The sequence below is a fragment of the Dermacentor variabilis genome, chromosome 1 (assembly GCF_050947875.1).
Source record: "Dermacentor variabilis isolate Ectoservices chromosome 1, ASM5094787v1, whole genome shotgun sequence".
NCBI lineage: Eukaryota > Metazoa > Arthropoda > Arachnida > Ixodida > Ixodidae > Dermacentor > Dermacentor variabilis.
In genome coordinates this window covers 45,458,578-45,485,653 of record NC_134568.1, presented here as the reverse complement: position 1 = coordinate 45,485,653, position 27,076 = coordinate 45,458,578, and the positions used below count along the sequence as shown (strand labels likewise).

The 27,076-nt window shown below is 43.4% G+C and overlaps 1 protein-coding gene across 1 annotated transcript in view; it reads right to left on the bottom strand.

The window, feature by feature from the left end:
* The window catches only part of LOC142576859 (nose resistant to fluoxetine protein 6-like), a 66,471-nt gene that overhangs the window by 24,922 nt on the left and 14,473 nt on the right, over window positions 1-27,076 (bottom strand). Inside the window, exons 3-6 of the mRNA XM_075687054.1 lie at window positions 13,559-13,670; window positions 13,156-13,240; window positions 12,962-13,053; window positions 11,558-11,737 (exon numbers count right to left, since the gene is read on the bottom strand). Of these exons, the coding sequence (XP_075543169.1) occupies window positions 11,558-11,737; window positions 12,962-13,053; window positions 13,156-13,240; window positions 13,559-13,670 (469 nt within the window). The remainder of the gene's footprint in view (window positions 1-11,557; window positions 11,738-12,961; window positions 13,054-13,155; window positions 13,241-13,558; window positions 13,671-27,076) is intronic.

Below are 27,076 nucleotides of genomic sequence, written 5' to 3'. Positions count from 1 at the left end.
AAATAAGAAACAAGCAAGAATGAAAGAAAAAAGAGAACAGACAGAAACAAAGATAGAACGGGAGAAAGAACGAAAGAAGCTTTAGATAGTGCTTTAGGCTCTCTAAAGGGGCGTTGAGGAGATCGACCTGCAGCGCAATACGTTTACTTCACACTGCGGCTCGTTATGTCTTGCAAGAAGTCTGACCCCTCCGATTTGATCGGTATTCCAGTTAAATCGGCGCGACTGAAGCCCGGCGTTGTTCCGTCTATATTCTCCTACAAGAGAAACACCTCGCCACCTCCAAAAACGGCCTTCGCCAAGAGGAGAAAGCATGAGGTAAGGGTTTTAATGTGCACACGGGCAATTTTTTACCAGATGATCACCTTAGTGTCGAATAAACGGTCTACGACGAAGCGAGGTGGAGGCACAGCCAGGAATATGCACCTACGTGCAAAGTGCTTGCCGTTTTCATCCTGTTTTGCCTCTCCGCTTTGTGACGGAACACTGTACTACAGCTGTTTGTTCGGCGCTGTTCTGATACGGTGAAACAACTGGCCGGGGGTACGCTTGAGCATTCAGTGATATTTGTTATTCGTCCTACCTCGCGGTGCCCGCAGATTTAGCTGTTCAGCATTCGTGTTCAAATCGCACGACATGAGGCGTTACGGTAATATTTTCATGCACGCGTTAGAGTAGTTGAACTCGGCGTGTAAAAACTTCGTTCCGTAGATTTATACTTATACGGCTGCTAACACGTTCTTTTAAAAAAAAATTTCTTTTCGGTATTTTTTAATTGCAGCCCGTCGCGGCAGCTTCACGTGCATGCTCGCGCGAGCAAACGCCGCTGGCACGCTGCGAAGCATAGACGGAAACGCGCGCAGTAATAAATTTTGGTGACCGGACTTCGAGCGTAGCTTCCACAGCGTTGCATCTGAGGTATCAAATGGAGTGTAGGCTTGCCTAGTGACATTCGACGTACGGTTCAGTTATCGTGTTTACCACACGGCGGTGCTAAAACTGCCTAATATCTTTATGTGAACACTAGCATGGCGCACGCATACCGATTCTTGATCGAGCCACACTCGCAAAGTCGTCGAACCATAGTGTGAATATTGCACATATAATACCTCTGGCCATCTCTGGATGTGTATGATAAGCAACTTCCATGACTGCACCTCGCAGCGCTGCATGTGCGCGCTTTGAAACGCGGCACTTGGGTTCGCGATCGTGTATCAACGCTGAAAAAACCACGGGACTTTAGACAAGCAGCGGCAAGGTGCTTGACATCGCGGAATTGCACCCGTGTTTAGAATCTAATGAGAAGTTAGTGCTTCGGCATTCTTCCAGCAGCATGTTCCCAGTGACACTTTAGAGCATTTTTTCTCCCGTCCTTGCAACGTGCAGCTACATGAAAAAAAAACATACGTACCAGCTAAAATTTCCAGCGCGCGAGAAGGTGCACACATCGCTCTCACTGTTGGCACACTCAACATCGTCGTTGCCGCCGTTGCCGCCATCGTTTTCCGTATCGGCTGTGGGTTCAAACATGTACGGGGAAAATACAAGCTGTCGGAGACAGCGAGAACGTTCCATCGTACAACTCAGCTATGAAGCCAGAACAGCAGAACCGCGTGCTACCAGAGAGAAAGGAATGGTGCTACGCTCTGAAACGGAGACATGCGGCGGCGCCGACCGGCGACTACCGCCAACGACGTCACAGCTGCCCCTACCAATCCCGGGCAACAGCGGCATTCGCGCGATGCCCTGAGGCGCTGGTGCGCGTTTTCTTGAAAAACAGCCGCTTGCGTTTGTTTCCGCCCTTTTTGAACCAGATATTCGTGTTCAGGGGACTCAAAACTGTAGAATGCCGCAGAGAACTCATTTTTTTCGAAAAGTGTTTCAGCTTCCCTTTAATGCATCACCACGTGCGCAGCACGCTTTCGCCTTCACGTGTTACACGGGTGTAACATGTGCCGATTTTGTTTTCCACAAGATCGCGCGCGTTCAACTTCTTTTTTTTTCCCATGTTCTCCATCCAACGGCATCGAGTGCTTCGTGCAAATGGCTTTGCGAAGACGCTGTTAGCATTTACGGAAAAGCCAGATTCCATAGCATTCTAGGTTTTACTTTAGTGGGTTAGAACATTCAAAATGATGTAATCGTGTGAAATTTCAGCTTTTGACACTTCAATAACTCCTTGATTTAACCAAATTCGAAAATACCAAGGGCAGCAGATCCCTGGGCATGTGTGTCGTGTCATCCCACCACTGTGCTTCCACACGACACGCATGCGTTATCGACAGCTTAAACGTCAAAAATTAGCAGTGTTTTTTTTCTACCATTGAAGTAGATAGTTATGTCAAAAAGGTATTTTTGCTTTGAATTCGCACACTATGAAGAGGACAGAGTGAAAGGGGAGCGCATCCTTGTGAACTAAATGACGCTTTACCACAAGTTTGGAACAATTCTTTGTTGGTGGAGCGGTTCTATGGAGTACTTTCTTTGAGAGTAAGGAAACATTGAGACTAGTAGTAGCTACACGGGGAACAAAAAACGCAAAACTATGGTTTATATGAAGGAGCTGCCTTTAAGAGGCAGCCATAACAGTTCAGTAGATGGGCAGAAACAATAATTAAAATGAGGAACGGAATGGAAAAATTAATAATTGACCCACCTCACAAGAGCAGCCACACTTTAATGTTTTCAATCAGTCATTGATACCCATCCATTTATGGCAGCTTAATGGTCCATGTAACACTTTTTAATGTTGCTTTTGACACATCGTGGCATCCCATTTTAATGCTGAAATCTGTTTTCAAATACAAAATCAGTCTGGAGATGCCACAGCCGGAACGGGAAAGGTGAGTTCTAGCGTCACCATGATCAAATGCAGTGATGTCGTGAGAATGCATTGCGGGAAGCAGAAGAAAAATATTCTTACGCAACCGCAAGCATTTCCTCTATTGATCAGTTGGTGCACAGTGCCTTAAGTAACATACATGATAATTTTGTTCATTCATCTCAGAGACTTTGCAACTGCACTGCGACTGAAAGTAAATTTTGGTGCCACTTGCGAACAAATTAAACACAGAACGTGCCTTTTCAGAGTATATGCCTAATATACGAGGGGCATTCATAAACTTGGCATTACCAGCACTATAAATTTGGGACAGGTGTACACATTAGGAATCAACATGAGTGCACATCTTTGCAGTTTTAAGAGAATATAAATATTAGGTCATATGCAGCACTCGAATTCAGCGCTGGAGGCGCCAAACCAAGAACAGCAAAGTAAATTCAGAAAGTTGGCTGAAGAACGAGCAGTGATCCGGTATTTCTGCATTTCAAGGGACAAAATTCTAAAGAGACTCACGCCGAGCTGGACGGTGTGAAGTGTTGGTCAACATATAGCAACCAGCTCGACATGAATCTCCTTGGCATTGTGTCTCTTAAGATGCAGAAATCGGGTCGATGGACACATAAAAACAATTGGAACTTGGGGTGGGGAGGAGGTAGCAGGGATCCCACCTAGACACCCAATGCGTGACCCCTGCTATACTGGCAATCCGACCTTAATGAGAATCAGGGATGCGTGTTATCCTATTATTGAGTCAAGTGTGTTCGTTGTTTTTATTTATCATATCATGAGAAGGGGGGCCAACAAAGACGCCAAGGACCACATAGGGGAAATTACTTATACTTACTAATTGAATTAAAGAAATTATAAATTAATGGAAATGAAAGTGGCTGAAAACACAACTTGCCACAGGTGGGGAACGGTCCCACGTCTTCACAATACGCGTGCGATGCTCTAACCAATTGAGCTACCGCGGCACCGTTTTCCCTTCCACTTTCTTGACTATTTATGTTTTACTACTTCAACTAACCTTGGGAGTGTTAACCAGCGCCACCACTCCCAAACCTTGGCGGCGGATGTGGAACATCCTTTCTGCCACAGGGGCCACTTGTGACGCCTGCGGACATCGAGCGACTCCAAGTTGATGGCGGCAAGGGTTTGGTGCTTCTCAAAGTAGTGTTTGTCCGCAAACTACGGAGTTCGTTTTGTTACCTTGTGCAGCCTGTGCTTCGCTAGGTGATTCATTTAAATGATGAAGTGGCGGAAGGCGCACTCTGCGTTTGTGGCTCATGTACACACCGTACAACGGAGTAGAACCTCGCAGATTACTTCTGGGGCACTGCAAGCGAGAATGATTGCAGTGGTACTCGCATTAACGTCCACAGTCATCTTCCTCTTCTAGCTCCTACTGCTGCTTGCCAACAGAAGCAGCAGCTACGGAGATGGTGTGAAAGAGGTTAATTGAAGAGTGGCACAAAGCCAAGGTCACGTACCCAGTGACCCAAGCTGTTCCGATGGTTGCTTACGAACCCGCCTCCCTCAACATAGCAGTCCCATACTATACCCATCAGACCATGGACTACACAGTGACACAAGTTCGCGGGAAAATGGTTAGAGACAAACACCCGACAATATGTTGAGTATCCAAAGAATACTAATCACATTAAAAAATCCTGAATGCTTTTTGTGCTTTGGCTTACTTGCTATCTTTCTTGTTTGTGCTGGATAAAAGCCTCAAGATCCAGAAGTCCTTGGAGGCTCCACCAGTGCAAATGAGCTGCATTTGCGCATTAGTAATGCTAATTGACTGTGATTGCAATGGATAGTTGTCTGTGAAGCCCGCTAGCAATCTAGTAGCGTGGAAGACATGCTCAAGTAACCTGAAAGTGTTACTGTAATATAGGAGTTATGGAGAAGCTATGATCAATGCAGTTACTGCTCAAGTCGAGGGACAGTACTCCCACCAGATTTCAGCAATCAAAATGACCCTCAAGGTTCTGTAACACAAAACGCAGTGGGGTTTCACCTATCTCAACAGACCACAGAAGTGCCAGGCAGCAGCCTTTCAGCAGAGGGAACTTTTGCGTGGCGTTTTTGTTTGGTTATTTGGATAAAAACAACAATGGGGACAGAGTTGCCAGCATCGCTGTCAACATTACTATGTTTAGCGAACATTAATTCAATCTAGGCACCTAAGCTGTTCTTAACATGCAATTTATAGCTTTGTATTCTAAGATATGCTAAAACAAAATACATTTATGCGACTTTTTCTCACATGATTAAATAAATTGAGCAGCACTGGCTAGTTTCTTGGCAGCTGCTATCTAGAGCTTTTTCCAGGCCATGGGACATGTCACCTCGCATTCTGAAATCGTTGGAAGTGTATGCTGCTTTCTTACTTCAAGGGAGCACTTGCGTGTTTACAGGGTTATTACAAACCATAGTTCAAACTGCTTATGGGTTTGAATTTATGGAACAGATGAATGGGCTTTCAAGTTTCTCTAGTTTACCCTATTGAGGATCACATTTTTGGGGGGAAATGCGTCTCAATTTAGGAGTAACATATTTTTAGTTGTGTGCGAATATTGGAAACTTTCGAATAAAGAACTGAATAGTGTTCTACTTGATTTGACCTTCGAATCGAAAAGTCACTATTCGTAAGTTCCAATATTCTTGAATATTTCAAAACGCTTATTAAATATAAAATTCGAGCAAAAGCACGGTCAGTTTTCACCTTCGTGGGCTTAGTATAGCCATAAAAAAGGAGAAATTGCGTAGTAGAGCAGGCTACATCGTTTAGGAAGCCCTACTTTATAGTCTATACAGCGATCATTCACTCTTACTGAAGAGTCTTGTGCACGTGAAGAAACTACTTGTTTGCTGCTCCATTCGCGCTTTGAATAAACAACGCTTCATAACGTACTATAATCTTGCTAACTTCAAGAATACTAGGATGTGATCATCGTTTTATATTAATTGTGATAACAAATGTTAATTTTTCAAAAACTATTCGAAAAATACTCCATGTTCTATTCGATTTGCTTCTGACATTATTCGATTCATAATCTATTCGGTCTCAAAAATCACTATTCGCGTAACCCTAATATTTTAGTTGCAGAGTTGAGTTCCTTGGGGTTACTTTTCTAGAAAAAATGGGCCAATAGTTTTTTATGTGACAATACACTCACAAAACCTTTTAGTGTTTGCAGTTGTAAACATGGTTTCTTGCTGTATGCAGGTTAAAGTAGTATACTGTTTCTAAGGTAATGAAATTTACAAAACTTATTTTAGTAAACTAGGTGAAGCGGGAATAGTCGCAAACTACTGCAGTGACAGCCACCATGGAGCTAAGAGAAAAATCTGCTTTGGAGAAAGCCAAGGGGCGACAGGACAGTAGAAATATTTTCTTAAAGCCCCAGAAGGTTGCAGCACCTCCAGAGTAATGCAAGGTGACGCTTCGGTTCTAAAAAGGCGCGTTTTTTCAGATATTCCGTCACCTGTCGGTGACCCTCAAAGGGCCAATCCAATCCACTTGCATATGGCTCTTAGAAGACGGAGTATTTCTTCGTATAGCTGTAAGGTTCTGCATGTGTTAGTCTAACCAGCTTGGCGCACAGCTACAGAGAATCCTCCGTATAACAGAGTCAATGAGGCAGGAAATACACTTCATTATAGGCAGTATTTTCGTTTAAATAGAGTCCTAAGAAGAGTCATTGTAAGGCGAAATGTGCGCTCAAACTGCATGTCAGCTAGTAAAACGTAAATTCCAATGAAGCCGCACCTAATTCTGGGGACATGACAATATTGTATTTGGAGCATGGAAAAACGCAATAAAGTGCTGCACACTGTAATTATGGAAGTTACGATAAATTATTTTATTTGTTAGTTGTCTCCCCTTAGGTTTCTTCATGAAAGACATGACGTTTTTTTATCATTTTGTTTCTAAGCAAGCAAAGTTCATGGGCCCTATAAAGTAAAACTATTCCAATATGTTTTTATTACAATCTCCTGACGTCAAACTTACGTAAGCGCTGACGCAAGCATCCGCCGGTGACCCGCAGTGTTGCCTGAACAGTTCAGCCCAATCAAACTCTCCCCTCGTTTATAGGAGGTCACTTTTGCTTGCTTTCAAAATGAATACCATTGCTCCATTGAGCGGTTTTCCTTATCTAATTGGCTGACAAAAAATGAGGAGCACGCTCAAGTAGAGAGGGATTCGATAGGGCCGAGCCACTGCACTGAAGATCGATAACCGGATGAGGAGGCAGGTGCCGGCTTCTGCGATTGGTCCGCTTTCCGTTATTTAGACTGGGGTGGCTTGTCTAAAATCAGGGGCGGCGTGCAACGGACAGTGAGAAATGCCGCTAAAGTGGTTCCTCAGCATGGAAGAGTTGGCAGAGCGATGTCGTATACGTGCCGAAAGTGCTCGATAACGTTATACCGCCGCGCTTAAAATACGAAAATAAACCCAAGCTCTCCGGCAAGTGCGAGTAGCTAGTGCCTGAGTGATCGGCGGTAGCCATCTTTTATTAATTTCGGAACGGGGCAGCCTCTGGCTATTCAGAACAAAAAATCCAGTTTTGTACAGCATATTAATGCATCTTTATCGCGTACACGTCACTTGGACGCAATGAGTTTACGCGATTTTGTGACGTCTAGTGACAGACAGGTGAAGTGGGTGCAGCCTGAAACCTTTTTACCAATAACATAGGGTCAATGGCGAAACGGCATCGAATCATAAATAATTCATTTTCTTTTGTTCGGTCGAATTATGCACCATCAGTGTCCACACGTCATGTCAGATTGGGAGCTTGCGCGGTTTTTGTGCCGTCGAATGACAGACAGGCGAAGGGGCAGTAGTCCAAAAAAGTGACCAATCGCGAAGGGCTGATTGCAGAATTGGAATAGAAAAGTTCCTAATAGATTTACATTATAGCGCCCCAGATCTATGACATCGAGGGTGTGCGCTGTTTCTCTTTGCGCTCTTTTGCATGTCGTACTAAGTTGCGGTGCGGGTGCGGCCCGCGACTACGACAACGTAGTCCCTTTGGACCAATTAAAGTTTCTTGTTTGTCTGTCTGTCGTACTAAGTGAAGTCCAGTGCCACTCCACTTTGGACAAAATGAACTGGTCATGCTCTGTAGTTCTACCTGCCAAAACTTTATATAAAGCCAAAGAAATAAATCAATTTCGTTAAATGATGGTATAATGTAAGTCACACTCTTGCATGTGGAACTTGGTTCTTAAAACTCGTTCTGTGTGTTTTTTTTTTGCAGGCTTCCCCTGTCGCACATTTCCTGGTACTAACCTGCCCTATGTAACGAACATCCTTGTCTCGCTTCTCGCATGAGACATTAAGTCTCCTGAAGAGCACGAGTTAGACAGCTCAAGCCAAAGCACAAGTGCTGTGCTTCTGTAGCGCTCGACATTTTTATAGTTATTTCAATTATGTTTGTTATGTTAGTCTCTCGAAGAGCCTAATTAGGATTTCTCGAACAAGCATACGAATGTTGTGCTTTTGTCACTCTTGACATTTTCGTCTCAACTTTATTGATGATAATTATGCAGGCCTCCTGAAGAGACCGTGTTGGATAGCGCAAACCAGAATACAAGCGTTATGCTTTGTAATTTTTGTATATTTTCATGGTAATCTCATTTAAATAAATTATTCTAGTCTCTTGAAAAGCCCACGTAGGATGGCTCAAACCAACATACAAGTGTTGTGCTTTGTAATTTCTCACTACATTTTTATGTTAATTGTTGATGTAGTTCCAACAAAGATGTTGCTTTGTTACTATTTATTTTTTGGTATGTCGGGTCATTTCATGCCAAGCAACCCACTTTTGTAGGAAACTGTTCCACATGGCATACCATTTCATGTTTTTATAATGAAACAAAACTAGGTAGAACGAAAAATTTCACGAAAATTTTGGTTTCATACATACATATGAAAATGCATCTCTGAATTTGTTAGAATGGTTCCGTTCAAGAAAAACTATATTACACAACTTCGCACAAATACTTTATTTTGTGGTCCCAATACATGAGTAAGAATTAAGAGGTATAAGTTAGCTTGATATTAAAGTGCGACAAGAGCTTTGCTGTAATGTCAATGATGTGCCGGTCATGTATGCATGAAACCAGATTTTTTTCAAATTCTTTTATTCTACCTTTTTGGCACACTTAACAAGATTGAAATGGAACTCGCATGAGGAATAATTTCTTAAATGCTTCCAGCTGGTCACTAATGGCCACAGTATTTCATACAAAAGCCTGAAGTAGTCAAAATTAATAAACCGCCTGGTAGAGAATGATCCACTCAGGAACCTACTAATTATGACAGAAAATACAGCTGGATCATGCAACAAACAATGCAGCACAGTAAACTGATACCATGGCATCACTTATTCCATTTGCCATTTTGTTTCAAAGGTAGGTGATGTTTGGTGAAACTGGCACATTCCATTGAACCAATAAATAAGAGGATTATACAGAGAGAACATCTTTGAGATTTACTAAATTTTTAAAATTCGTCTCTGGCCGATAGCGTAATTCTTGTACCTGAGCTGAGTTCTTGAAAGAGGCGGAAAGTACTAGCACATTCTAAACACATAATTAACAAATTCTCGCAAGTTTACTAATTTGCCTAATTAATTACTTCCTAGTACATATTGCAATTTACAAATTATAGCCGGTGAGTTGGCAAGACTTGTCCACTTGAACTGAATTTCCAGGATGATACCAGTTTCCAGGTATTTTCCAACATATGGGATGAAATGCATAGGATTCCAGTTACTTTTATGCTTCAATGCATCAAAGAGCCTTTTGCATTTTGCAAAACGAGTGCATTTTTACGACCAGTTTGATGGCGCGTATCTCTAAACTGGTGTCATTCTGGAAATTGATTCCAAGTACATACGCCTTCTGAACTCACCGGCTATAATTGGTAAATTGCACTTGGTGCCGTAAAGTAATTAAGAAGTTAATTTGTATTTTTCTTTATTAAATGAATATGGGTTTTGATTTCTTGTGCAAGTAATGTCTGCCTCTCTGAATAATCGAGCTCAAGGACGAGAATTGTGCAATCTGCAACAGCCAATCTGTAAAAATTCCATAAAACTTTAAAATAACCACCCCGTATACAAGTGCCTGCCGTGGTCTCGAGCGAATCGTGTCATGGTTACTATCACTGGAGACCTAATAAATAAAGCAAGCACCTTTTATGAGTCTTCTTGCTTGCTGTCGTGCCAGTGTGGTAGCACATTTATTTATTCATTTTTAATCATTTATTTATTTACTTATTTTCGCTACTTATTTCTATGTCGAAATGTTTTTTTTTTACTTTAAGGCTACACAAACTTTACGTTTGTCAATATTCAACTTTGTTATGGTGTCAAGCTGCAGCCCCCCCCCCCCCAGCTTGTACTTTGCAATACTTTTTAAGAAGTTTTGGATATTCTCAAGCTACAAATAGTTGTATATTTACACAAAAGGTTGTTTAAAAATAAAAACTTCGCCTAGAAAATTGTTTTTTGTCCGTATAAATTTTGCAATGTTAATTTCGCGAAGGAGCATTGGCTTTGCTGTATTAAGCCAATTAAAAAACTGGCATGATTGTTCTGCTAACAGCTTTAGAATATAGTTTATTATAGGCAATCTAAGAGCATGTTCTTGAGCCGCGGGTGACCTAGGCTTGCTATACAGAGAAGCGCCTGTATTTAAAATTGTCCTGTCCTTTCATATACAAGGACTGTATCAACGTGACATCAAAGGTAATTCTATGTGACGAAACATAGCAGTATTTTAAGAAAAATGCAGTTTTCAACACTGCTCAATATACATTGCAGGCATATTTCAATGGGCTTTCAACGTTGACGTACAATACAGCTCCAACTATACTTCAATAGGCTTTCAATACTGACGCGCAACATATTCAACAATCCTTTACTGGTAGTTCAGTGTTGGCAATCAACACATCTGCAACAATGCTTTATTGGGCTTTTAATATTGAGATTCAAGGTGGTTTCAATAATACGCCAATGACCTCTCAAATTGAAATGCGTCAATGATGTTTCGACAAAATTTCGCGGGCCAATTATCAACACTTGTCAGCAACTTCCTCAATGATGCCATAACAATACCTCAGTGCACTTTCAATGTCATTAGCTGACGTTGACCAATAACGTTTCAAACATTTTTCTGCATTTTTTGTTAAATTATGCGGTTTTACGTGCCTAAACTACTACCTGATTATGAGGCACGCCGTAGTGAGGGACTCCGGAAAAGTGGACCATCTGGGGTTCTTTAACGTGCACCTAAAGATAAGCACACGGGTGGCCTCGCATTTCGCCTCCATCGAAATGCGGCCGCCGTGACCGGGATTCGATCCCGTGACAATATTTTGTAGGGAAGATAATACGACACCAGCGCTTTGCCTTAATAATGATAAATACTAATAAATACTGTTTATTGTGACATGTGTACATAGACAAAAATGTATGATGCCGGCGAGATGAGGCAAAACGAAACAGACAAAGCATGTTTCCTGATTGGGCCTAAATCCCAGTTCGTAGTCTATCTCTACTAGCTCTCTGTTTCGTGCTTGTTTATTTTTGCCACTGAAATTTACATGCGAAATGATAAGAACAACAACTCCAGTGTTCTAGTATTTCAGTTCCTGTCAAAGAAGTGACTTAAAATAATCGAAGACTCACGTACACCAGACATCCGAAGGAGCACCATAGCTGTGTCCTACAAGGATCCAGACAATGCTGAAGAAACGAATGCCATGCAGAAATTTCATGCTGTAGGAGTCGGAGGTCTTGTCTGTCGCTATGTGGAGCATCATTCGGGTATTGGACACCACAGAAAATGGCGTCAGAACTGAAAGTAGCATATCTGAAAGCAAGACGAAAAAACGGGAGAGAGGGAATATTTGTTAACAAAAGCGCGAGCAGCGAGAACAGAGATGAAATTGCTTAGGACGACCACTGAGCTGCGGCAAATTGTTATTGCAGAAAAACGAGCAGCAATATCGGGGGTTTCGTGGTATTTAAAAAAAAAAGCAATGTTGTGCACCTTACGGGAATGAGACCAACGGAAAATTATTTGTAATCGGCGTTGTTTACACAGACTATGCAATAATTTGGAAATACAACTAGAAGTTTAATTACACACAATTTTATACATATTTCTTTGAAGGCAGAACTTTAGTATTTCAAAAGTTGTAGTGTGCGCTAAGAAACATCAAATAGGTTGTGTCTATTACGTTTTATTTTATGTGGCTTTCAAAAAAGACTGCACAATATGAAGAAAAAAGTATCACTGCGAGTTTGCGCATTTGGATTGCAGCTTTTTCAAGCTTGTTTCCAAAGAACGAAGCCCGCATGCCTGAAATTTCACTAGAAATAGATATGAGATAGAATATAATTTAATATGAAGCTTATGTTGGCTTATATCTCACTTACACCTCCCCCTCTTCAGCCCTCCAAACAGTCAGCTTACCAGTCCTATCGCTCGGAGGAGCTGCGTCATCGGCCAGCGTCGTCGGCACAACATCGCTCGATAACGCTATTGTCCGGAGCACGTTTTTACAAACCGTTTTTGCGTGCAAAAGACATTAAGAATCCAGATTTTCAAAGGGAAAAGAAAAGCAAAGTAGAAATATTGCATTAAGATGGAATTAGGCATTTCGTGATTAAGTGCACCTAATGTCTTATCAAAGTGATAAACCGTGCTTCAACAAATAAAAAAATAACAGAACAGGAAGAATCGTAAGTGTGTGTCTGAATGCAGTCATGATATTTTTATAAACACTCTCCACTTCGAGGCTACGTGTCCGTGCACTTGGACATTAAAGCCGCCTCTCTAATGTCTTACAGAGGAATAAATAATAAAGCGCGTGTTTATGGGGTCAGTAATTAGTGAGACGCTCGTTACTTTGCACTGTGTATAAAGCGAGAAAGTTTAACTGCGAGTCAGGAAGAAGAATGCACGAGGACAAGCGCTCGTCCTCGTTCGTATTCGTCTTCGTTGCTCTCTGTTAAACGCTCGCGTTTTAGACAAAGAATAATGCGTTACAAACTAGCCCGAGATCAGTTACGCTACCTTCGCTATACTCACTCTTGGCTGGCCCTTTCTCCTTGCTGCCGGAGCAGCACACGTCCACAGCTGTTCCAAGCGCGATCAGCAAGGTAAGAGCCCCGAGACATGCTCTGCCAAAATGAAAAACACACGAGAATGGCGGAAGAATGTCGCTCGACGTTTACCACGCCTATCAGTAAGCATCAGTGCATACGGCCTTTGCACATACTTACAGAATTATAAGTTGTGTCTTCGTAATAACAGGAGGTAGAGATGTGACGCAGTTTGTGATAATGGAGTCTACAAGACCAGTACGCACTGAAACAGTAAAGCGATGCACAGCGTGAATGCGGCGATTGTTCTTGTAGGATTCGATTCTTGTTGAGCACGCATGATGTCCCCAATACAATGAAGATACGCGTTAAACAAACCAAGTGGGCAAAATTAATTCGGAGTGCCCGTCTACGCAGTACGGTGTACCTGGTAACCTGATCGTTGTTTTAGCACATAAAGCCCCGGATTTATTGTTCATTTTTAACAATAAATACCACCGTTTGGCTCATATTGTTTCTTATACTGTATGTGCGCTGAAGCCAGAGATGAAATTCAAGGGTGGGAAGGGTTGAAGGAACTCACCTGCTTTTAACAGGGAGTTCAGTTCTTGCTCGCTGCAGGCGTCGAGCACGCAGATTCCTAATCGAAGTATCGGGACCCTCTGCTCGTAAACGTGCTCTCTAAATTTCGGTACCTGTGTAAGAAACAAAAAATATATTTGAATCAGAAACATTTGTTCAAGAGCATTTCAATGTAAGCGTTATAGAAGAGATTCTCGTTCCTTAAAATCACCGTAAAAGCAATTATTAGGTCAACTCTATTGCTAGACAAAACACGACACACCGTATGTGGCAGTTCGGTAAGCCAGAGAGAGACAAACAACAACAACAACAGCAACAACAACAAAACCTTTATCAGCTCTACGCAATCTCTTTGTAGGCTTACATCACGATTAGTATTAGCTGTTCAATGTAAGCCGCTAAAGACCCACTAGGATTTCCAAAGAATATCTAACGCACTTTCCGATTTTCTTAATTAAAAAAAAAAAACGTTTGAGCTGTTCTATTCGGTAATAAATTGGTTGCATTGAAGAGATTGTTGTGGAATTGTACATCAGTTTCGTCATTTTGCTGTACTTTACAGAAAAAAAATAAATGAAAAAAGTGAGAGTAACAAACATGATGAAGACAAGGATGCATCGATGGTGAGTTCCATCAGCATAGATTACATTAGCCCACACCGCAACACAAATGCGGGGTAGCCTTTCAATTTTAACCATTAGAGCGTGGGTCCTCCGTCTTCTAGCATCAATTACAAGCAGTGCTGCCCACCTCCAAAGCCAGCTTTGCTTCAACTCGGATAAAATGATTCCCTAGATTTCCCTAGAGTTCTGCGAAATTTGGTTTTCAGCATCAATCTGTCTTCTGTGATCACAGTCTTATGCGTGTGATGCAAATAGACACTACATTTTATAGCTGACGTCTACTTTAAGTACATATTAAAATATTCTAATTATGAAGACACTCGATTTAAGAGGAAATAATGTTGTACAAATTGGCACGCTAACAACACAGCCTACTGCTAGAAGTTACATTCACGCATGAAGACGTCAGCACGTATATACGTTCTTGTTGTCCAAAGATGTTTTGCAACTAGACCAAATGGCCAAGATTATCGAAACTTTATAAGAAATGTAAGGAAGATGAGCGCCGCACTTCCCTTACAGAATGGGACGGTGTCAAAACAGCGCGTAACTTCACGACAGCAATGTAAAAGATATTAGCATAAACTTTCTGAATGTCGCGGACTGACGTAGCACAACCACACTTAAGTGCGAATACATAATTTGCAGTGGAGCACGGATATGCGCGGCTAATTTATATGCGGAGCACGGATACGCGCGGCTAAATCAAAACTCGCCCAAACACACGACCAGTGGGACTCTGTCCAATGTTGCTCTGCCTATGGGTGGTTCCGGGCAAATTTGAGTCTGCACGTGCGTATTTGGCGGTTTAGCGCCACAATAGCATTGTCGAGTTCGGCGCTAGGTATACATGTCCGCTTGCATCCAGATTCGCCCGTGCCGTTTCTTTGGTATTCCAGCCTAGGCTGGTTTCACCGGTGAGTGATAATGTATACTTCATTGAGAGTGCACATACACTGGCAGCGCAGCTCGAAATATGAACTGCGCAATCGCAGCAGCAGTGCTTCCTTACAGGGCCCATAGTATCCAAAGACTGTCGTTTACTTGGCGAGATGCGTTCACTGCACTGCAGTACATTCAAAAGTTGTATTTCGCGTGCTAATGCGAAGATAATTTTGGGCGACCGAAATCAAAAGTATAACACCGTACAAATTTCTCAACCGCGGGCAACTGATGGGTATGCGTACGCAAAACCGCATTGAAGCACATCAGCATCTATACGACGCTACGAACAGCCGTGGTTGCTTAGTGGCTATGGCGTTGGGCTGCTAAGCCAGAGGTAACGGACGCCGCATTTCTATGGAGGCGAAATGCGAAAACGCCCGTGTAACTTGATTTAGGTGCACATTAAAGAACCCCAGGTGGTCCAAATTATTAGAGCCTCCCACTACGACATGCCTCGCAATCAGATTGTGGTTTTGGCACGTAAAATCCCACATTTTATAATTATATTATGCCCCACTACGGAAGCGACTGCCCATCAAATCTGTACCCGCCTGGTAGATTTGTCGTTATGGCGTGGCTCGAGGTCACTGGTTCAATCCCGACCGCTACACCCGCATTTCTACGGGGGTAAAATGCAAAAACGCTCGTGTACTGAGATTTAGGTACACATTAAGGAATCCCAGGCGGTCAAAATTAAAACGGAGTCCCCCATTGCCGCATGCTCCATAAGCATATTGTGGGCTTGGCATGTAATGTCCCCTATTTTAATGAATGTTTAACACTTCTGACACGATGCGTTGCACCTTGTGAGGCAGTGACCGTGCTAGCCTTCTAGCGGGCTATGAAAAATGTTGCACAACGCCTCGAGCAAACACGTCTCGCTGTGTGTTCTGTTTACCACGCGGTGCACTCAGGTAATGTTTAACACCACCTCACCACTCTAGTATTGCACTAAACGAGGATGAGCTTAAACATTCACCTGAAAGTACAAAAAGTGTCGCTGACATTCATTACCGCAGTGCGCGGAATCCGCATAATTTTGTTGTTGTTATAGTCAATCTTCAGTATTTTACCAGATAACTTACGTTGCACTTACTGGCATCTGCACCGGGTATATTCCCAACCTCCAAAGCTTCACCTCGATCCATCTATCCTGCTGCGGCCAGAAGTTTTTGTATACGCGTCCGGTGACGCTCCGAGTGGGATAAACCGAAAGTTAGCTCATCGGAATGTACCGCTACGGCTTGAAAGGTCCCTTACAACTTCGTTAAATAATTACAGGTTTCAGGCATTTATCGGGTCTAGTGTAAACGATTCACCAGTACCTACATATGCTTGGATTCTTCGTTTTCAGGCAAACCCCTATAATTCCCCACCTTTTCACCCTGAACAAGATTTATGAAGATCGAGTTAAGCCATATTGCTCCGCTAAGTATAAGGGCAAATGCACGTGTTACAAAACGGATAAGCGCTTCCCTCTTTATGTAACGAAGCAGTAAATATACAGGGTGTCCCACGTAATTTGAGCCAAACATTAAATATATGCAAATGCCACGTAGCTGGACAGGACCAAGGTAATGTTGTTTGCCGTCGTTTAGAAATATTCAGATTATTTTTTTGCATTCAGCCTAATTAGATGATTAGTCTTAATTAATTAACCAATTTCTCAAATATTATACTTCGATTACAAGTGCCAATGAGAAAATTGTAGAGCAACATCAAAAACTGCCGATGCAGCTTTTCGTTGCTTGATACGCGCTGCATAAAAGCGTTTTTTCGAGCGTGAAAGAAGCTCGCAAATACAAGCAAAATTGCCGTGAGACGTGTGTTCGCAGCGCACGGTGAATTGATGAGGTAAGCAAACTACTGCAGGTGGCGGCGCCAGGTGCGCTGATGACGTTCCGATCGTCATAAGCCGTTATCGCTCTTTTGCACCTTATGCATCCGCGTCGAACCATTATCAACCGTGACCAACCGTACTTCGGCTGCGGCTGCGTATGGCGAGGCCACGCATGCCACTATCTTGAAAGCGATCTGCGATGGAAACATAGTGCGGTAAGTGATGATAGCTTCGTGCACGCTGTGTTCTCGCCGCTTAGTTCGCGTTGAAGCGAGAGACAGCACGAAGGTCAGTGAGGCCAAATCACTCGCTGCTGCGGGCCTTGTCCTGAAAGCAATCATTTTACGCGACGGACGGACGGAGGGACGGACGCACCTGTTTCCTGCTTGGGTAGGCATAGAAATGCTTACGCACTTGAAAGCAAGTGTGCACGAAATTGTGTATGCTTATGTTTGGGGACAAGGCAACACAGGTGTATAAGTAAATGATTGTACCAACTACATGAAGAAGCGCGTCCCCTCACCTAATATTCAACAAGATACTCACAGACTCGCAATAGAAAAGATGCGATGGGAGCGCCGTGAAATTTACGCACAGAAACGCACAACGACAGTGCCCCGAGGAACACAAATAGTACAGGAGTGGCCCACTCTACACATATGTCGGCACATTATACGAGTTAGAGAGCTAGACCTTTCTTATACAAATCATGTGTGCCTGTCTTGGAGGAATATTTCTGAAGGCCTCATCAAAAGACGTTCAACAGACTCGCTAATCAGCGTGATGGCATGCCTCACGTGGGCTGGCTCGCGCCTCCCGATTGCCTCGTTCAACTGCCGCTTATACAGAGAAGAGCACAGTTCACTCGGATAGAAAACAAAACAACGAAACACCTACTGTCCAATGAATGCGGCGTGTGACACTGTCATTGGAGGAGAATAAACGGGGAAGACGTGGGAGTATCTGTTAGTGCAAACACAAATGTACTCGTTTTGACAACGGGAGCGCAGCACATCCCCAGTCGAAGCCCACAGTGACTCGACCAAGGTGTCGTTCACGGTAATTAAGATAGGCGGTCGATGGAAATATAATTTATATAGTTACGGCGAAATTTCGGCTTAAAATTCTCGCAAACGGTCCTCTTTTAGTTTGACGCTTATAATATTCCTGCTATTCTCGTTTCGACGTTCTAAAACCAGAAGCCTCTGTGGCATCGCGACGACAGAATAACGTGTGTAGGAGAGTGGTAGCTATAGTATCTCTCTGTGCATCTCCTGCAGACTCTCAACGCCGCAGTGCTCCGACTCCTTCATCCCGTGCGCTTCAAAACGGCCATGTTGTTCATTGAACAGCTTTTTCGACAATTGCATGATACCCGTTTTGAAAAGTTCATGCGTCAATCTGCCGTCCAATAAGCATTGCGCTCGGTGCGAGAACGCGACGCTCGAAGCATGGCACCATGCAGGCACCCTGGCAGCCGATCTCTTTGAGCGGAGCCTCAATAACGACCCCATTTGACGACGTTGCGTGCGACCTGAGTGTGTAACGAACTGCGGTGCATATCAGGTGTGCGACGAGTGGAACCGCATTACAGTTCACGCATGAAATGCTCCCTTGGGCTCCCGCCACGGAGCCCGCCGCGTTCTCTGCTTCTCGTTATGTCAAGAGAGTCACCCACGCGCCACATATTGCGTGGCTACCAGCCTCACACTTTCCTCGACAACAGTCGTTAGTGCCACAAGTTGGCTGCGCGCCAGCCGAGCGAAATGACTTGGTGTCACCCACCAACTCGGCACACAGAGGAATGCGTTCATCTACACGTCCAACTGTTGCCACTCTATCACGGTGAGTCTCACGCCGTCGCATTATACACAGGCTGTCGCAGCTATCATGCATCGGGTTTTTTTTAAATGAATGGGCCATTCTACGCGAAAATAACCAGGTGCATATTTTTCACTGTCCAGTACAACGAACAGCCGCCAGTGATTGCGTTGTTGATGCCATTCAATTTAATAAAAACACCGATCCAATCGTGATAATAGATGTTATGAACGCCAACTTTAGCGACAAGTGCATTCCAAACAGACATCAAGCTAACAGCACAGAGACTCGTAATGTTTGTTGCTGACAACGCAGAATTTGTAGGTGTGAGATGAAGTGATGCCACTTGTGTGGTGTGCGCCTAATGTGTCATCCGAGTTTCAGATATTTTTCATGTTGTCTTCATATCTCGGCTGCATCACTAACATCGGGTGGTTTTCGTAGACGGATATGCGGTATATTAAACTTATCAAAGGTTCTCGTTCACTTAAAATATGTGCCAAATCCTCTGAGTCCACCCAGTCCTTCGCAGGCGATATGCCTGTGTGGCCGAGCATGTGCGCACGCCATTACTGTATTGATTGCTTTGAGAAATCAGCGGAACAGACAAATGGGCACTAACCTGTGTGCTGGTATCCAATTTGGTGGTACACTTGAAGATATGTTAGAAACGCACTGTATTACTCATCGTCGTTGGCGATAACAGAAGCGCCTGACGTGCCTTACAACAGCTTTTGCAAACAGTGCATTCATCCAAGTGTGCGTTCCAGCTGCATATGATAGCCTAAAGCGTTTGTAATACAGCGATCCAACGCATTTCCTTTCTCCATAGAAAAAATAATTAAAAATGGTAGAGAAAGCAACCCGTTTCGAGCGTATGGTACGCAGAGAGAGATCGAGCTAGAGAGACAGAAAAGTCACAGTTTCGCCCGAAAGACGATCGAAGCATTGATTGCGATAGCAAATTAGTAGACAACTACACGAAGTAAGGATGACAGCTTTATCGGTCGCATACACTTGGAGACACTCGCTTACTAACTCAATAAAGGAGCATGGTGTCATCGCGCGCCAGCAAACATGAACACATCCCACTCGATGAGCGCGAACACTCACGGTCAGAACGCTGGTGAGAGCAAGCGTGGCAGCAGCAGCGAGCGAAGCGATCTTTATCTATCGCTTCGACGCAAGAGCGGCGAGAACACGGCGCGTACAAAGCTATGAGCCGTCTAGACATTTGCTTATAGAGGTTTCATAGACTTCAGTGTACAAAAGTAAAACCATACAAGCCTACGCACTTTTGTCTATAGACATTTTGCAGACATTTGTCTATAAAAGTCAATTTTCATATCTATAGACCATATATAGTGAGTCGAATAGACTCGGACCTTTTGCACACTAGTCTACAAAAAGTGTAAGGCCGTAAGTCTTTAGATACCCTATAGACTAGTCTAAATAAATATCTACAGAAAGTCTATTGACTTCACAGACTCTTGTCTAAAAACTTTATATGTATTTTCTACAAAAATTTTTGTTAGTGCGTATACGCGTGTGAACGCCTACACCGCGGAAAGTCCTCGGCCGTTTCAGCAATATAAGGCGCGGTTTCGGCAGTTATACCGCACAGTTGACGTCGGCGGACCTGGGTTGTCCCTCTTATCACAGGAAACCGACAGAGACACTGGCTGTTTTACAATGATAACCCGCTGAATTGACGTTTAGGGGATCCACAAAAAAAGTATGTTTGCTTGAGTGAAACTTGCCGGCAGTATGTGGTAGGGCAGATATATATGGACAGCAGCACTGGGCCTGAAATCTCCCGTGGTGAAAATAAATTTCGAATTTATTCCATAGCTTCCGGCCTTATTTGGCGTCAGCTGCGAACTAAACGCTAAGCGAGTGTTGAGTGTGCGGTAGCCGAGCGTTTATTGTTTATCGAGTATAGATAAACCGATACCTTGCTGAACTTATGTTTTTTTCTCTAAGGCCCGCATTGATAAAGCGCTCTTATATGCTAGAATTGTTCAGAAGAGCACATTCCAGCGAATCCAGGTCTTGGACATATTATTAACGAAGGCGGCTGGCCAATGGCTAGTAGCACCTGCGAACGAAAACCTTTGTAGAAAGTCACGGAGTTTTTCGTTCGTAAGTTCTCTTACCGTAACTTTTCGTTCGTAAACTTGTGCGTTGCCATAGCTGAAAGACGTCCGACTTTACTCTAGCCATGCCTATACAGGCTGTTCTTTTTTATACCGTACAGATTTTTTATTAAAAGGCTAATAGTGTAGCGAACGCTTCGTTTTCTCAGATAAGTCAGTGAGTATCAAAAGACTGATTAACAAAAAAAATTGTTTAACTCTTTTATTAGAGCCTTGGGGGCAGTTGTCTATATAAGAAATTTGATGATATCCACATTTAGAACACCCGATTTTCTTTACCTTCAAAATCGCACGTAATAAAAAAAAATAACGGTCGAATTTGAGCCCACAATCCAGCGAATATCAAACCCGAGCGTGCCATGAGCACTGAAAATGTGACCTTGCTATCATATCAGACGGAAACGCCCCGTGGCGAAAAGCGCGACGATGTTTGAAACAACGTCACGGCCAGTCGCGGCAGATACTGATACCACGTGACACCGCCACTCGTTGTATTCGCATTTGCCGCGACATGCCATCATTCAGACCTCATTACCCATATCGTCGCAGCGCATTTCCGTTTGGCGTAACTGCGGGGTGTGCTCGGCTTCGATGTTCCTCGGATTGAGCCTCGAAATTCCACGCGGAACATCTCAAATTAGGCGCAATTTTAGAAATAAAAAAAAACACCGGTGCGTTATAATGTGACTCGCTCCAAATTTGCCACATAAAGAACTGTCTGCGAGGCTCAAATAAAAACGTTATTTATTTTGTTAATTAGTCTTCAGATGCTCACGTTATCAGCGGCAAAGTAGGTGCGCCTCGCCGAAGAAGTTGAACAACTTAACTGCAAGAGCGGGCACGTTGGCTAGGCTCATAAACTTTTTATACAAATCTGTATGGCAACAATGAGAAAAAAATATATCTGTATGTACCCTCAGAGCATGCCACCATCCAGCCACAGAGGTCCACGTCTTTAGTGCCTTCTACAGAGATAATATACGTAAAGTAAGGTACGCAATGGCTGTAGGAAGGGTGATCAGCGTTTATGCTCGTACAGGTACTAAACCAGTGCGTTCAAAACAACAAATGCGTGCTTTGTGAAGGTAGCATAGCAAGAAAAAAAGAAGCGAACATGAATAACTCTGTATGTAATATATATAACCGAACATTAACGTAATGAAGGTCTTGCGCGCAGTGGAGCAGGAGGAAATGTTTAATAAGTGATCATAACAGAACAATTCTTTTTTTTATCATGTTAAGGGGAGTCTAACGAGGAACAGTAACTTAAGCTGCATTAGTGGGCGTAGCTACAAGTGGTTGCCACACTGATAGCTCCTTGCCCGCCCATACATCTACGCTCCCGAGCTACATTAGTAGCAAAGGGCGACTCTTGCTGTGAGATTATACTTAGTCGGCCAGAATACACATGGTAACGATGGAAAAGTGGCGACGCTGCCCTTAAGTTGCCACACAAGTTCATCGTGACGTCATTGGGTAGGCGTCTACTCGGATCTAGCTAACTGTTTATCGGTAAAGAAGGACTAAATTATATATGGAAGGAACCGAAGACGGAACATGGCAGATTTCGAGAACTTATACTGGCCCAAAATGGCCTAAATACGATGAAATATTCCGAAATCCGGGAGGTCACACTGAGTGCTGAGAGAGTGATTGAGAGAGAGAAAGAATGTATAGAAAAACAAGAAGGTTAGCGAGAGGCGCAATTGCTACCTCACACGGAGGGAAGGCAGTTTGATGACAGCGAGAAAGTAAGGGTAGGGGACGAGAAAGACAGACGAGCACCCCCCGAAAGAAGTAAACTGCACACACTATATAACAGCAGCAGCAGGCGTCCTTAGAATCTACAACGTAGGCCAGTCAATGTCAGGAACTTAAATTAAATTCTAGGGCTTTAGGGACCAAAACCACGATCTCATTATGAGGCACGCCGTAATAGGGTACTCCGGATTAATTTTAATCACCTGGCGTTCTTTAACATGCACGTAAATCTAAGTACACGAGTATCTTGTTCGTTCTTTTTTTCTTTTGTTTTTTATTCCGTCCCCACCGGAATCAGACCGCCTCGGCCGGGTCCAAACCCGCGGCCACGACCAGTGCGGCGGGTCTCAAGAACTTGAACCGGCGCGGAGCATGCAGCGTGAAAATAGGCTAAAGTATGGATTTTGTTTTCTTGAGTAAAAACCGACGTTTTCCCGCTAAATAATAGCAATGGAGTTTTTATAGACTATTCTGCCAGTATAAATTCATGCAGTGTTGCTCCTTAGTGTCCATGTAAAGGCGCCCTGCAATAGAATGCCCCTTTGGCTAAATTATCTTAAAATGAGTACTGTACAATCGACTCCGGTTAATACCACCTCGATTAATTCGACTATTTGCTCAATCCGAATGGACTGGGAAGTATCAGCGAGATACATTGCCATGGAAGGAAAGCTCGTTTAGTTCAAATGCGAAAATTTATCGCGTCGGCTAATTCGACCACCCGCTGGAGCCCCCTTATGTGAGCGGTATACTAAAAGCTTGAAAGCTTAAGAAATTTAGCGACAACAGTGACATCAGCAACCATTCCGCAGCGATGATGATGATCGGTGCTATGCCGTGGGCGATGTCTCATATGACGATTTTGTCCGCGCGGACGACATAGTGTTGAGGTCTGTGGGCCACTGATCAACGATGACGCTTATTATGATACTGTATTGCAGTAGTATTTCGATGACGGCATAGTTCAAGCAATAAATAACCACTCGAATTGGTTAATTTTGCCAGCGTTTGCTAATTCTCTCAAAACTAGCAGCCCCGCAAAGTTAGAAGTAACCGGAGTCGAATGTAAACGTATACTATTGAAGCAATTCCGGCTGCTGGGCTGCTAAATGTCTACTTTTCTTATTAACAGCCTTTAAATAGCACATAAGCAGGCCACCAGGGTATCTGGTGGTTAGAGGCTACGGTCTGAATCGCATGCAACCACCTCTGAGATTTTGAGCACGCCGCGGTCGTCGCCCAATCATGGAAGTCGTGCTCATGCTTAAGCGCAGCGGCGGTTCTCACCGTTCCGGCCCTGAACTTTATTGCCGGAGGCCTTTAAAAGACGAGAGCGTAACGCACCTGTTTCTCCCTGTAGGATACATAGTATCTGAGGGAATTCGTTTATAGTTGTTTGCCCAATTACCTCCAACTATTCCAGCGGAATTGAGCCGAATTTCGCTGCTACTTTAGGGGCGAATGAGATTTCCCGAGAAGCCAAACAGCGACAGACACGTGCCCCCATGTGCTTAGGCGCGCCATAAAGAGCTTCGTGCGGCTGCAAGAACTTCCCTCAAAGAAAGGCGTGTATGGCGAAAAGAATGCAAATGACGTCCCCTTAAAAACAACTTTTGTATGCCAGTCCAGCGAAAAACTACGTTGAATAGAGAAAAAAAGCAAAATTAAGCAGAACGAGAATCTCATTTTCCTAGAGAACTTCCCGCCCGAATTCACTTTAAGAGGAAGCTTCAGTTTGGGCTCAACTCCGTTGCGTCCTCATCAAATACATGTAAAACGCAAGAATGTTTTTTCCGAGATAACACCTGCACAGATTTTAACGATATTTGTTGCACTTGAGAGAGAAAGTTAATTTCTAGGGACAGATGGAAGCGGAATTTCGATTTAGGGCCTGAATTTTGTCAAAAAGATTTTCAAAAGTTCACCAGTTAGAAAATAATAGAAGCACGAAGTTTAGAAATTAAAAGCTCTGCATCAAGAATAGATATCCCGGTTCTGTAAACTGCACCCATTAGATCATATAAAGCGGACAAATTCTGTATGTCATTTTATATCTTATGTGAACTTGTTACGTTTTGTACAAGGGTTCTGAAAAAGCTGTATTTTCATACCACTAAATTTTTTGAGATTCATGTCCAACATATCAATTTTCTCCGCTTGAAGTTTACTATTAGGTGCAATGCTTGCACAGAATCGCGATATCATTTTTCATTGCTGAATTGACGAGTTGTAAACTTGATAGTTTTGTTTTCTGAGAAATTTTCGATTTTTACCCATATTTAATACAGAATTGACGACCTAAATAACAAATTCGAACCAACAGTCAATAGATTTTAAGTTTTTCTTTTAAATGCAACAAACCTCGGCAAATTTAGTGCAGTGGTTGCTGAGAAAAACGAATTCTCCTTTTACGTGTATTTAGATAAGAGCACCCGAGCTAAAGCTCCTCTTAACTACTTGGTAGACACGCATACAACAAGGATTCATAATGACACGACCATCCTAATAATGTATTCGTATAGCGGAAAGAAAATGTGTGCGGTATTTAGGAGACCATTGGGGGGCGTTTGAAGGGTTCCTTGACGTAGTAGTTAAGAGGTATGTATACATAGGACACGTTATAACGATGCCGTACGGTGATACCCAATATAACTGAACGAAGTGGTTTGTTTAGCTAAGTATACCTAGCAAATTTCGCCGTAAGCTGGTACGCCTCCCCCCCCCCCCATGCATACTTAAGAAATGAAAAAAAATTAAAAAAAGATATTCGCTGTCAGTCCGTGGCGCTGCAGTATACGTCATATGTGAAGAATAAAATTTGTGAAACTAGTTTGGGCAGTGTTACAGAATGCATGCGCGGGCTACGCTCTGCTATATGATCTCTTCATTACTAGAGGTTCAGGACTTACTGTTATATCATAGCTGCTTGCCTTGTTGCAAGTGTATACTTGCACTGCATATATTCTTGTTGTTTTCTTCCTTGCTGCTTTACGCAAGGCACTATTCAATTGTCAACATATATTCGTTGTCGTGGCTCCCTTAACCAACATTTGCTGGTACAAGATAATAAGGGCTACGCAATATAGTCTCTGGAACCTAAACTTTCCAAGGATACAGTTTTGAACTTGTTGAAACGACATGGTTTTCTAGTGTATTGTCACGCTGTCTGACGGTGGAGAAAATGTCAAAACTGTGAGTTACAAATTTGCCTCTTTATTGGGCTAAGTTGTGGCCAGCAAAATAAGTAAAACTGAATCACAAAGGTAGCGGTGAGGAAAGTCGGTGGCCGTCGAAAATCTTATCAGCAGGTCAAGCGTGTCGGCTTTTACTCATAATTTCTAGAAGATTCAGCGTAATTGGTACCCACGTGGCTTCCAGAAAGTACTACACAATTCGCGTCGCGCATACAATCAGGTTACAAAAGGTTTGGTGACGACAGCCACTGTCCAGAACTATCGATAACGTTTGAGAAACTCCTGATACACGCAGGCGCGCCTTGCGCCGAACCATAACCTTTAACATTTGTTAGCCGGTGAAAAGCAGTCACCGATGAAATGATAGAGAAGTCTGCGTGTGATTATAGCCCAAAAAATTTGAGCCAGGGACAGACAGAAGGCAAGATAAGCGTTAATTTGTATGAATACGCTTCTTTGGGCGAGATCGCACTGACGAGAATTGTGTGTGCCAATAAGTGCTTCCCATTAGAGACCTAAGGGAACAGAGCCTGAGAGGAATAGTTCACGCCTCCTTCGGAAGGCCGCGAATATCGAATGAGCTCGGCCATGCACTTCAGGGCCTGATAACATGACGTTACGGTCATGGGCGCTGTGACCTCGAAACTTTGAATATAGAGACGGTATAGGTTTTCTCGAAGTAAACGGTACACACGACACGATGTTGGTGTCCATCCTCAATAACGCATGGACAAAGCCAATTATGGCCCATTCGCACCCATGCGCATCAACGCGTCGCACGAGGTCAAAAACGACTGTTAATTCACGGGAAGCATAGTATGCGCGCGTTTACACTATTTTATGAATTTATGAATGAATGCTTTTTTATAACCTTTGGGCCTGCTTACACCTTATATTGCTTGTTCTCCGTGCTATTTTCTTGTAATTGCGAAATTTTCTTGTAACTGTGGGGCACCCGTTCCTGCTGCGAGCGTCGGCGTCGGCCTCGACGTCGGCGTAACCGAGTGAACGAGCACAGCGAAAGATGAAAGCGAACGCGGAGCGCCGTGGGGGGATGAAAGACGCGAGGACGAAAGGGGAGAGGACGGTGCAGCGCAACCAGGAGGTGGAATGCAGAGGAGGGTATGGCGAAAGGGTGAGGGGGAAGACGGAGAGCCGGCACGACCAGGTATGCGGCCA